Raw genomic sequence first — 14,415 nt, 5'->3', positions numbered from 1 at the left:
TCACCCAACATTTACTGGTAATAAATCAATCATTGCCATTTAAAACGTGCACACGAGGAAGATTCACCTGCAGTAAAGGTGTAGTAAATGTCATATTCACTGCTTTATACATATACCCCCAAATGATTTTAGCCCATATATGACTTTAAAGAATCTATTATTTTTTACTTTTATATGGAGGCAATCCTGTTCTTGTTTTGCTGACAGTATGGAGCAAAGTTTTATATATATATTTAATAGGTATAGAAACAAATCAGATTTTATGTTGATCAGTCTATCTGATAGTTACAGGGTTAACATGATGCTAATGAATAACGCTTTTTTTTAGCGAGTTACAAAATGCAGTCAGAGTGCTAATGTGCTAATGGAACACAAGAATAGATACATTTTCCTAAATATTTACATCTTCATTTGCAGTTGTGTATTATTCCTGAAGCAAATGTGTGCCAAGGTACCACAATTGAATACAAGTTAAAATTAACTTCTGTACTTAGGCAACTTTGTTCAAAGTTTTTGCCCCCACAAAATACAGCTATGTAATCCCACATTTATTTACTACACAAACATTATTCAAAGGTTAATTAACAAAAAGACGGCTCGCTGTACAGACAGCCACTGCAAGTTCTCTACAGTGCAACTCCTGGGATCAAGTAATAAAAGCAAGAAAATCATGTCAATGTTATTATTCTTCATTAAAAACATTTTCAGCTCTCAATAATATTGTTTACAACTACATAATAGTACCCAAGTTAAAAGGGAAATTATTTTCTTTTAAAAAATGAATTCATAATACTTTAGATGACTACAATCATACATCAGAGCTGCTTTAGCTGGTATTATGATAGTGGAGGCAAAAGTAATATTGACTTTCATTTGTAGTTTGAAAGGGTAAATGAAGGCAACTTGCTGCCGCTCTTACACACTATCAATACATTATCTTTTCTTTTCTGCATCCAAGCAAATCATATATAAGTCTTTATGAACAATAAAGGAGATTAGATTAGAGTTTAAAATTATTATTTATCAAAAAATGGAGATAAAAAAAAGATCAACATGTCATGTGTCATGAAGCCACATTTATGAAAGGTCTATTCATTTTTTTTTCAATGGCAATCAGAAACTCCCTTCACTTGCCATTACTTGCCACACTTATTGTGACTTTGAAAAGTGGCAATAAGCACTCACGGACTAACATTGTGGCCATAACTGCAACTAAAAAGTGGTTTTGCAGCAAACACCTCAGACCACTGATGTAATGTATGACATCCACCACAATAAAAATGCAAATCTTATTTAGTTCTCCAAAAGTCCTCATTAAGGCTTCAAAAAACCTGATAATCACCATCTTTCAATACTGAAAGTGATCTGCATAACAGGGCAAAACTGGACCAACAACCCTGTTAAAAGGTGACAATCTTTTCAAATGATTGCCACTTTATTAAATCGGGCAAATCGATAAATGGAATTGTTTATGAATATTTATAGTTTCTTTGTCTAATGACACTTTGATAAAAAAAAACAAAAAAAAACAAAACATTTTGACACCAATTTTTTTGGTGTGTTTCTTTTTTCTAGTGTAATTTCTAATATCATGTCTTACTGATACATTGCATCTTTTTTTAATGAAACCTTTCATCAATGCTGGGTGTTAAATTCCTTAGACAAATGTACTAGCCACTACTGTAGTTGATGTGATTCTTACAATCAGGTTTTAGGTTTAGAAGTTTTTGGACAAACTGTTGAGTAAAGGTTAGGAAAAGCAATCTGTACATGGAAGAAATACACAAATTTCCATACAAACATTTTCATTATAGTCTTTTTGTAAAACACATCTCTAAATCATAAAAGTGACCACACCTGAAATGTGTAGTTGAGAGGTTGGAAGTCACATTCCATATCTTGAAGCTGAATGAAGTTGGAAGCATCAACTGTATCACCATACACAAAGGAGGAAGGAGACACAGTCCTATAAAATAATCCACACATTAGGTTCTGAACAGTATCTTCAAGTACTGGGTTTGTCTATTTTGAAATGACTAAGGTGTTTAGAATTACCTCCCTTTAAATTGTGACTGATATGTTTTCAAATAACCTTCTGATAAGCCTGTGAATTTATGCTACATGGGTGCAGTGGTGCACAACAATTCATGTCAAATATACAAAAATATAAAACAATATAACAAAATGAGCTAGAAATCATATATATAGGCAGCTCAAATTCTTCTTTTTATGTGTCTATCATGCTCCCCTTATTGTTAATAAATTCGGAAAGCTGATTAACAAGCCACAACCTTATGATCCATGTCAGTGGTGACAATGCTAATAGCCACACGTGAAACATTTTTCCATCCCACTATTTTGCAAGCAGGCACAGCCTACATAGGAGTGGTTAAATAAAACACACTGCACCATTGTTGGCACACCCACACAGGAAGCTGCATCATGTGGACTTTACAAAAAGGCTCAGCAGGTATTGGACTTGCAGGGGGGCTAGGAGAAAAATCATGGTGCATCTGCTCTTACAGTTAAGTGGTGCAGAATACATATATTACACAACAAAACAACATTTTTTTTTCACTTGCCAAGGATTTTTTATATATATATATATATATATATATAGTGTATTTCAGGTCTGATGAATCAAGAAATACCATCAGTTTAATTGAATTGGCTCTAGTTCTTGTGATAAGGAATTCAGAATAGATGACATTTTCTTGTTTTACAGAAATATGAGTTCTTCAAGAAGAAGTTGTTTAAAGAAGAAGAAACATTACAGAAGAGAAGAAACATTACAGAATTTGTGAAAAAAGCATATCATGCATATTTTGGTATGAAACTGGGGGACCAGGATAGGTATTGGGCTCCTCATATGGTATGCAAAACTTGTGTAGAGTGTCTACATCAGTAGAAAAATGGAAAACTGAAAAGTTTGAAATTTGGTGTACCTATGGTAAGGCGAGAGCCCCAAAAGCATCATAATGATTGTTAGTTTTGTGCTGTGAATGTAAAAGGTTTCAATTTTTTCAATGATTTCTTTGTGATTACTTCTGTAAATATGCTGAATATAGAATATATTGACATTAAGTATTTCAAAAATGTTATTTTGTGTACATAGGCTTATCTAGTTTTATTTTGCTTAATTTTCATGTTTCAATAGTTTTTCTATGAGGTTATTATTGAGGTCATTATTTAAAAAACTAGAGCCAATCTAGCAAAATCAATACATAATTGGAATCGGTGCATCAAACATAACCTAAAATTACTTTAATCTGTTTGGCAACAAAATGTTTGTTGACCAGTGTTATTATTGATAGGTAAAATTTACATTTGAAAACCTGCACTAAAAAGGCACATAGGAATTTGTGTTTAAGAAAAGATAACAAAAGGAAACCTAACAGAATGAAACTAACATCACAAATGACTAAGGGATGGTTAAATGAAATTAAAGCATTTATAACACCTAAAATATAACAACTCCTGACTGCTAAAACAAATTGTAAATTTGCTAGAAATTGCTAGAAAAGACAAAACCCTGTTACCTTAACCATCAGGACAAACAACCTCCCTGACGCACTAATAGAATGCAGGAGGCTACAATTCTCTTTTTTTTCTGGATCACCCAGTTTCTCCCATGAAAGTCTATCTTCTCCAATCTTGGATAGCTTTATTACACCACTCTTAGTTGAAGATGTGAAATTACAGTTATTTACCAAAAAAGAAAAATTGATAATCTCAATATATATCAGTTACTTTTTATTGTTTCTAGTCTATTCATAACTCAATGGCAAATTAAAGGTGAAAATTGTCAGTCATGCTAAAAAGATGAAAGCTAATAATGTTCTGTAATTATATTGGAAAAAGTACTAATGATAACAGCAATATATCCTGTTTTTACAGCCTGGGAACCAAAAGCAAGATGAAAGCTTGTGCAGGAATGTTTGACATATAAACAGAAAAAGAATGTGATTTTCCACTGGCATAAAGAGTGTACACTTCCTTTGTATTGCTATAGGATGACAGTTAGTTGCTTACCCTGTAACTGATGAGTCCACTTCATGCTTTAGAGGCATGGACAGAACAAGGGTGTTGTCGTGCAAGGACTCTGCCCGTTCAATGTTTCCACTGTGGGGGGAAACATATTAATCAAACTATTAAATGTTATTAAGCAGTTTTCCATATCAAGCACACCCATCTGATACATGTATAAATAGAAGTAGCTTAGCTTTCTTTTCTTTTTTTGCCTTTGTGAACCAGCTGTGTGAAATATATTAGCTTAAAGTGTTTTACAAAGAAACCCATGTAATATTAACATGTTGGAGACTGCAGTTGGACTAGTTAAGTTGCTCTTTCTCAGACTAACATCTCACCTTTATCTGATAAAGTAAAAAATGGACCTGGTCATAGGCATACATTAGAATTCACATAATCATCTAATCTGCAGAGAAATATAACATGCCTGAAAAGTTAACTGTAAGGGCATAATGTACATCAGTGTTGCCCAACATTTTAACATCTGGAGGCCGCTGTTGACATCGAGATAAAACTTGCGGGCCACAATACAAGCAAACATTAAAGATGTATGTTTAAAACTAGAATAGTTTTAACTTAAAATGAAATTCAATTGAAATGTTTCTAGTTATCGTAACATACCCTATTTCCCCTATAATAAGGCACTGTCTTATATTTTTTGAAATGCCAAAATATGCCCTAGGTCTTATTTTCAGGGGGATGTCTTATTTTTCCATGAAGAAGAATACAGTACACATTTATTGTTGAAAATCACTCATGTGCCATTGATTGTCCCCTTTCTGATCACTCATGTGCCATTGATTGTCCCCTTTCTGATCACTCATGTGCCATTGATTGTCCCCTTTCTGATCACTCATGTGCCATTGATTGTCCCCGTTCTGATCACTCATGTGCCATTGATTGTCCCCTTCTGATCACTGACTCACTTTTTTTTGGCTTCTACGGCTGGGTAACAGACTCTGTTAGGGCAGGGATCAGCAGCTTGCTTTTCCTTTGAAGTTACTTTCAGTTTCACTCTGCACTGCAGCCAGCATCGAGGAGTCACACAGAGGCACACAGTATCAGGTATCGGAGGATGTCTTATTTGCGGGGGGTGCTTTATTTTAATTGTTTGAGCAAAAATCGGGGGGTGGCTTATTTGATGGGGATGCCTTATCATCGGGGAAACACGGTACATGCACCAAATAACAGAAATGACAAATAAAGAATCTGCACTCACCATTTGATGCTCGTTTTATTAGTGCAACAATATATATCAAGGAAACAAAACTAAAGCTATCATACAGTGCTGGCCGGTCATATATTGTTCCCCGCTGACCCTTCATGTACCAAAGAGCAGAAACTACACCATACAATGCATCCTGTCAGGTATAGAGCTAGGCCTATATAATATAGGCTAATATAGGGGGCTTCTTTGTACCCCAAAATCTCTGCAATGGATTTTTCCAGAGAAATACAATTCATGTGACAGATAGCAAAGGAGAACATGTTCCTACTACTACATCTGCAGGTCCCTACATCTCCTTGTTCCTAAGGAATTAGGGTTCAGAGAGGATAAGTGGCCAGCTATGTGTGACAGGGTAGCACCATATGACAGGTATAGTTTTTCTTATCTTGTGACGAAGTGATGACATTTTCGGGGGAGCTAGGGCTAGGGTATAAAATTTTATTGGGAGGGACAAAAAGGCATTTCCTACTGGCCCCCCACATTTCCAATTGCCAACATCCCTCTGTTCCAAAGAAATTGAGGGTCACAGAAGGTAAGTGGCCAGCTTAACAGGCACCCCACCAGCTGCTCAGCTCGTCTGCAGATTTGACTCCATGCGGCAGTGAGTGGTACTGAGTGTCTCCCCCTAGGCAGGGTTCCATGGCATCAGGAAGGAGGTCAGTCTGAACGCAGTCTTGAAGTTTTGTAAACAAGCAAGTATATATTTGGGGCACCCCAGCACAGAGCCAATTACCAGTACCCTAATGATTATTGCTGTGAAAGTGGGACCTGTGGGTCCCTAACATGCAAATTTAATTCAGGGACCAAGGTCTTGAAAAAGCCCCCATTAATGTAAAAATAGCCCTGATTGTTATTAGGATTTTATACTAGTGAACATGTATATGGTAGCTTGTAATGTTTTGGGGGCTAACATTTGGTTTAGCAGCAGTTCTTATTGCCCCTTGTGTACTCTGAAAATATCACATTTCTATGACACTCAGGAGATATACAGGTTTATATGGGGATATTGACAGCTGCATTGACACAGCTCTCATGCTGTTGCTGCAGGGATTAAATCATTGTATAAGGTGAGCGGCCAGCAGCCACAGTTGATTGCCAGGTCTATAGTACACACCCACTGTCAGGGAGCTAACACTGAGCATGCTCAGGAAGCTCCCTCTCCTGACAGCATGATCCCATAGAGAAATATAGGAGATACGCGCACCCCATCCCCTGCAAGACAAAGAGCAGAGAGAGCAGATAGGGAATAAGCAGAGGCTTGGATCTGGCAGCCCCGTGGGCCCAATGCTGGGCACCCTTGATGTACATTATTCCAATATAGACGAGTACTGCTCAACTCTAGACCTTGAGACACTAACAAACAACAGTAAGTAAGAAAAATAAGGTTGGAGGGATTGTGGAGACAAGGGCACTTTGGCACACATTTGGTGGTACTGCCCAATAATTCAAAGATTCTCGCACCCTGTGTCAGAACTGAGATCACCGTCACTTCCCTAGATTTTACCACCTTGTGCTTCCTGTTCCATTGCATTAATTCCTCTATTGGTAAATATAAATGTTCTATAATACCATTTCAACTCAATGCTGCTAAAGCTATCATTTCTCTCTATTGGATTTTCCCTTTTTGCAACCCCCATAGGAGATTGGTTTCGGAGGGCAGATAACCGCTATAAGGAGGGAGTGTCCCATGATTTGTGGGAAACTCCTACTTTGTTTTCAGACATCTGGTTATGATGGATCGTTTTCAAGGGTTGCAGGGAGTACTTTGCAATAATGAGAATGTTGGTGGTGTTCAGGTGGCTCAGTGGGTATTGGTTTAGTCTGCTCACACTTTTAGGCTGGGTCTACACGGACGTTTTTAAAAATACATCTAAACGTTCCTACAGCCTTTATATGGGTTTTTATGCATTTCTATTAGCAATTTAAAGCTTGCCTTTAAAATGCTGGAAAACGTCTATCCTGCGTTTTCCCGCATTTTTAAAGTGTTTAGGGTTTCAAGTGCTTATAAACTCTGGAAAACTCCCCATTGAAATCAATTGAAGCTTTACTCGCGTTTTTCAGTGTTAACCCCACGTTTAAATTTTTTAAACATTGCAAGCAACATTATAGATAACGCTCATAAACGCGCCTCACGAAAACGTCTGGGTGTAGATTGGCCCGTTGGAATGCATGGAAATTTCAAACAAGGCTTTTAAAGCCTCAGGTTAAATGCTGGGGAAAACGTCTGTGTGAACTAAGCCTTATGCTACCAATATTTATTCTGAAGTATTACTATGTATCTTTTTTTATATTATTTTCAGTATAATGTTGCCTTCCTTATGATTACCTACCCTCCAGCGCTATTAGGTATTTATAGGTATACCCTAGGTATTTCCTTTTCTTCCTCTTCTTCCTCTCTCATACTCTTCTTCTGCCCTTTCTTCCATTGCTCTGCTTACATTCCTGCTTTCTCTTGCTTTCTATATCCTTTATTGTTTTATAAATTATTATTCGATTTTGTTTTACTGTAAAGCACTTGTAGTGTTTATATCAATTTTGACCAATGTCTGTTTCAGTTTTTTGTCTAATAAAAATGTTGAATATTAAAAAAAATAGTAAAAAATATTTACAAAGTGTCAGAATACTCATCCCTAGACTGAAGCTGAGGATCCAAGTACTATACCATTACTTTTTAGGATCCCTGAATACATAAAGAATCTGTTGGAACAGTTTTTTCTGCCTACTGAAACCAAAACCTAAATCTCACAAATTGTAACTAGCTTAGTATTTGTGATGTTACTTTTTTAGATAAATATTATAATTTTTTTTACTTCATTTTAACTGCATATTTCTAGCTTTGCATATCTACCTTAAACCAAGCCATTGACATATTTTTAATTCATATTGTTATCAAATGGTGGGGATGTTGACAGTCTGGCAAAGGGCATATGGGGACATATTGGGCAACTCACTGTGGGTCTGTTATTGTATAAAGATTAAGAATCCCTGAGTTATATTTAGGCTAGCGTAACTACTGCTTTTCAGATAAGGAAGACAACAATAAACATTATTGTCTTAAATAAAGAGACATTTCTTTCCAACTCTTGTAATTATACATGATCTTGGATAAATACCTGCTTTCTTATAACAGTATTTTGTTCAAAAATTACCGTTGGATTCTTGGAAAAAAACATTAGCAGTTACCATACAATTTTGAGAAGAAGAATAGAGTATTTGAAAGGTTATACAGAACTCCTAACACTGAGAGTAGAACAGATATTATGATTTGAAGTAGCTATTTATACCTTTGTGCCATGACCAGAAACTGAAGTATATCATCCTCTCCGGACAGGTGACTGGTATCAAAGATCACACTGAAGTCATACTATTGGAAAAATGCAATACAGAACATATTAAAACAGTAATAATTAGAACATAATTAGAACATTAAATATATTGGTATAATTATTATTATTATATACATTTATTTGAAGTTTATTAAAATCAGCTATTAAACCAGTGTAAGAATTAGTAAGTTATTACTGAAAATAAACAAATTTAGTTTTTAGTACAAAGGAAGATTATATGAATTTTAGGTACACCTACAACTAATGATAAACATTCATGGAATTATTTATTTACTAAAACTTTAAAACATTGTCTCAAAAACTGTCATTTGGCACATTACAAAAGACCAATTGGGTTAAATTGCATTAACATTCAAAATTTTGATTCTTCATTGTATTGAAACAATTAGCATGGTAAACGATCATATCTTTACATAAATCTTTCCATATTCCATATTGCTCCATTCAGGGTAAACATTAAAAGAACAGAAAGCACAACCCAGTACAGGTAAAGGTGTAAAGATAAGCTTTGCAAAGTGCATTTTACTATAAGTGAATATATATGATTAATTAATAATGTTTGGGCACATATAGCCTGTCTAACATGTAAAATTAGAATTTTAGATTTTGTAAAATTAAGACTTTGAATTTAAAAGCCAGCAGTTAGCATATATTCAAAGGAATGTACTTTTGTGAACCAAGAGCGCTTACATGTTAGGCAGACGGTAAAGCGGCACAAGAAAAGACACTAAATTTAAGAGGTACAGGATGTCTTATACGTATGTAATCACTAACCTGTTAAATTCTTTGCTGGCACATTCCGCTTTTATTTTTATAGGTAAAAACCTGTGTTTACATTCTTGCACTGAATTAGGAATGCTGATTTATAATGACTTCTGGCCTTTACAGTAATAAATCACTAAATGGAAATAATGTACAGTCTGCCATATATATCCACTGTCACTACTACACATGAAAGAATTATGCAACCTGTCAGTGCTCTAATACTGGTCATACACACAGTAATTTTCTAGCAATTTCAAGCACTTTAAAACAGGTTTGCATTTTAGAAATATTCAGACAGATTTAAACAACCTTTAACCAAGCTTTATTTTTTCATGGTACATTGCTTAAAACTGCTACCATAGTATTTCCCTGATGCTAAACTGGTAGTGGTTTACTTACTAAAGCATTAGTGAATATTCAGTTAGCAAGCTGAATAAAGTGATGCAGTTTTAATTTCAGGCATCCAATCTACTGTACAGGATTGGATATTCAAAGTAACTATTGTTTTATTTAGTAAACTGGCAAGCCCAAATTTAAATTTTGTTCACATTGGCCAAATGTCCTGTGTCACCCCTTGCTACTTAGCTAGCTAGGCTTAGTATAATTAGTATTGTTAACATATACTAATACTAACTAATGTTAATTTAATGTACAGCGCCACGATATGTTGGTGCTATATAAACACTGTTTATTATTATTATTATTATTATTAATAATATTGATAATAATAATGATAACATTATCGGATATCACAGCCACAAAACTCAGATGTATTGTACAAGCAGGCAGAGTGGCAGTCTGGAACCTTTTTTTGTAGACGGAAATGTGTTACTGACAATCAGCAACATGATTTGTGGAAAGCTTAGTGCTACCCCTGGAACTAGAGTATAAAGGTATTTATCTGGTGGAAGTTTGTATATATAGGCCCTAAGCTGAGTCTGGTTTCCAACCCTGCGGATAATCAATAAAAAAACCAAACATAGAGAAGTGTTTTTGTGGCAAAAGATGAATTGTATTAATGATTATCTCTCATAATACATATCACAAATAATGCACTACGTAAGTTGATTACCGACGCCTTTTGGCCAACTTAGGGATCTTCAGGGGTGACGCTACGTTTAGCAGGGTTGAACACAATTACTTTGCAGTATCTAGGTTCACAGTAAATGCATATTATCAGTACAAAAAAAGTACAAGAGTGAATATTAAGCTTAATATACACTTATATAGTATAACCATATGATGGTACATAGGATGTGATAGTAACATGTATGGGGTGAGGATCATATTGTTTACTATACAGACAATCAGAGAGAAACGGCTCTTAGAAACTCATAGCATATCATATGCTACGGAATATCAACATATGCAATGATTTGATCAAGTACATTTAAATTAGATCTGTGATAGCAATATAATATTAGGCATAATATGTTGATATTCCGTAGTATATGATATGCTATGAGTTTCTAAGAACCCTGTCTCCTATGATTGTCTGTATAGTATAACACATGATCATCACCACATACTATGTACCATCATATGGTTATACTAACGCGTCGGGTAATCGACTTACGTATGCGACACGATTGTTAACATGTTATATATTCCTGTTAGAAGTTCATTGTCTAGTGCCCTTGAAGGGCCTATACAGTAAGGATCTGGACTTGTTCCTCCAGTCATTTCAAAGCATTAATTTGTGATATGTATTATCATTAATACAATTCATCTTTTGCCACAAAAACCCTTCTCTACGTTTTGTTATTTTAGTGCTACCCCTGGCAGCCCTGCCTCCTCAGTTCATGGACTATTTTGATTATGCAAAAATCCATTCCTGAAATTTAGGTGAACTTTCTCCACTTCTCAGTCTACCGTAGTTATTTTTGGCCAGGGTTCCTCCAGAGGTTCCTAGGGGTTACTTTAATTGTGGCTGACCTCCTATTTGATAATGCCTGTATAGTTCTGAGGCCAACATCACTTGGTAGAGTCAGCTGCATTATGTTTTAGTTGTTTATAAAGGAACTATAGCCACCAGTGTAAAGCGGGGCATTCTTTCCACTGGTCACCACCCCAAAAGGTGCCCTTCCCACTGAGCCAAATAAATTGGTTTTAGCAGGGAATCCTCAAGATCTCCAAATTATTTTAAACTTAAAGGTTGAAAAAGGTTGTTTTAGTCAACTAATCCCATAAAGTCTTTTTAATTGCAATTATTATTTTAACATATTTCATACACAAGACAAACTCTAGACTGCTGCAACAAAAAAAAACATAAATGTTTGCACCCTAAATCAATATGATTTAAAATAGGACTCTTTGCTGAGGTTACTAGCATTTTCTTTCAAAAACTTACCATATATTTTTAAAAAATTACTTTCATGATAACTGTAAATCCTGAATCATAATAAGTAAATTATATCACTGTAACATAAAGTTTATTAACTTAGCCGGAAAGTCCTTAGGCTGATGTAATAGAACATCTAGAACACTGCAGCAAGTTGGCATTTTATTATAAACAAGAGACTTGGTTAATTTTATTAAGGTGAGGGAGGTGTCATGAAAACCAAATGGATACAATAAATTTCCTACAGTGGGACATAATGGGGCTACTGTGAGGAATATCAAACTATTTCAGTGTTAGTGTCAAATTTTTTGTTGATGTCTTATGTAGTATGATATATAGACAGATATGTTAGATTTACCTAAGCCATGTCTACTACATAAGCGTCTCCCCATCTTCATATATCATAATGTCGGGTTCCTCGCTACCCCCCCTCCCCCTTTGCACTGCGCCAGAAATAGTAATATATTGGCAATAAAGATAAACAAAGATCAACTTTAGGCGTTTTACTTTGACAGTGCCTAAAATGTTTCTGTGTTCCTGGCTTGTTGTGTGGCCTGCAAGTTAGAATAGAAATGTAATTTCTCTGCTGTGATTTTTACAGTTTTTTGGGTACATGATGATGTGCAGCGAACACTGAAGACAAAACCCCCTTCAGCTTTCTGAGGTCAGTGCAGAATCTCAAAGACGTTCTCATTCTGTGAGTCATCATTTTTTAGGAGGTAAACAGAGCCAAGAGAAGGAAGATTTGTATTTCCTAGGTTCCTAAGGCATACGGCTCTAGCAATATACCTAGTGACAGTACCCTGAGGTTATTAGATGTATAAATAAAAGTAGTAATGCACTTACATAAGAAAATATCTTATCTTTTCCACGTGCTAAGTTTGGCTAGCACTACACAATTTAGACTTGGACAGGCACACTACTCGCAACAGCTCCTAAAGCATACCTATACTCAGAATTTTTACTTTACATAAAAGGGTAGAGAACCCTTTTATGTAGGGTAAAAATTCTGGGTTTTTTTTGTTTTTTTGTAGGTGCAACATCTAAAGCCTAGGCGGTCGAGAATGAATGGGAGCGCAAAGCCTCCCGGGATGGCTGACGTAGGGACAGAAGGGCTCTTGGCTCCTCCTTCTTCGCATGCCCACATGCCTTTTTACCAGCGTAGGAGAGTTTAGTTGTCCTTAAAAGTTATGCTTTAATGTTTAGCATAGGGGAAAAGTTGTCCAACTGCAAAAGAACTTTCTTTAGAATGACAAAACATGGTCTGTAGTCCTATAACGAATACTTTAGCACCTGTAAGTCTTTTTTAATCTCTTTCTGAGTGATGACTGAATACATTCATGGTAAACCTTCATCTAATGTCACTTTGAAAACAAACTCAAGACATTAAACCCACTGCTGAGACCTTTTTATGAACTCCATAGGAAACTCTAAGAAATGATGAATTCCACAGCTGCTGTAACCTACTCCCACATAATAGGCAAATTATGAAAAAATCTATGATTTCCATGTGTTTTGATGAATTGCTCACTTTTATGTGTAATGTAAAATTGAGTCTTGAGTTTTCATGCCCAATATTTAAAATAATCATGATATAACACATTGTTAATAATTCAGCAAAATTGACAAGAACAAATAAAGAGTGTGACCCTTCTTAATTCACTTATATCATAGTCTTTTATCATTTATCCCAGATAAAAGCATGAAAGTAGATAAGACCAAGCGGATAAGATCAAAAAAGTTAATAAGACCAAGGGAGCAGTGTATGACAGTGTGGAGGTGACCAAATCTGTTGTAAATAGAAGCATCAACACTGTGCTTGGAAGCCCTGGTCTGTGCAAAATGAGCAGCGGTGGTAATACTGCTCTTACAATTTCTGAAACTCTTCTTGAACAATACCTACCACCAACTGATGAGGAACTAGAACAGGAGGAGGCAAAAACAGACGGGTTTGAGGTGTCGAATGACAAGGCAAGCTGCTATGTTCGCTTGGGATTACTTTCTACCAAAGCACGCAAACATGCTTACCATCAAGCATTGACAAGATTCAGGGATGCTAAATGCAGAAATCAGGAGGCCATTGCTCAACCACTGGCCACAGTTGACCTGACTGAATATGCCAGGAAGAACATGAATGATGCCAATCAGAAACAACATGATACACAGGAGAGGCTTTTCAACAAAAAGGGAGAAACCTGGATGAAAGCAGAAAGTGTGGTCCAAGCAAGAAGGTTAAACCAAGTAGTAAAGATAAAGCAAGAACTTGGTGAAGAGTTAACAAAGGGTGAAATTGAAGTTACTAGCAAAGGAGAAGGAAGAACTGCTGGAGCTGAAGGATGATGTTCAGGAGTACAGTGAGGATCTGGAAGAAAATGATTTAATGACGCTTCGCTGAAGTCACTTAAAGTTACCAGAGACAAAGTGTTCCAGAGCACGGGTCTCTAAAAAGAAAATTATTTTGTTGATGTTGGTTGTTTGTGTGTTAGCCTAGAAAAGGAATGCAGTCGTCCTAGCCTGGATAATTGTGTTGGGAATAATGTGTCCAACCCCACGGGGTCGACCAGAGGGGGAGGATATGTGACACAGTGCCCCTGATTCATCATTGAAATCCGCGATCGCTGGCCGCGCGAACGTACGTGCGGCCAGCGATCGCGGATCACCGCGGTCCGGACTCGAGTATGCGCGTACACCCGCCTCACTACCAG

At 36.1% G+C, this 14,415-nt stretch overlaps 1 protein-coding gene across 1 annotated transcript in view; it reads right to left on the bottom strand.

Annotated features, from left to right (window-relative positions):
* The window catches only part of ITGA9 (integrin subunit alpha 9), a 196,102-nt gene that overhangs the window by 27,195 nt on the left and 154,492 nt on the right, over nt 1-14,415 (bottom strand). Inside the window, exons 20-22 of the mRNA XM_072412135.1 lie at nt 8,542-8,621; nt 4,033-4,122; nt 1,858-1,966 (exon numbers count right to left, since the gene is read on the bottom strand). Of these exons, the coding sequence (XP_072268236.1) occupies nt 1,858-1,966; nt 4,033-4,122; nt 8,542-8,621 (279 nt within the window). The remainder of the gene's footprint in view (nt 1-1,857; nt 1,967-4,032; nt 4,123-8,541; nt 8,622-14,415) is intronic.

This window comes from Pyxicephalus adspersus, chromosome 5 (assembly GCF_032062135.1).
Source record: "Pyxicephalus adspersus chromosome 5, UCB_Pads_2.0, whole genome shotgun sequence".
Classification (NCBI taxonomy): domain Eukaryota; kingdom Metazoa; phylum Chordata; class Amphibia; order Anura; family Pyxicephalidae; genus Pyxicephalus; species Pyxicephalus adspersus.
Note: the sequence above shows the minus strand (reverse complement) of the source record. Positions and strands in the feature narration are given on the sequence as shown.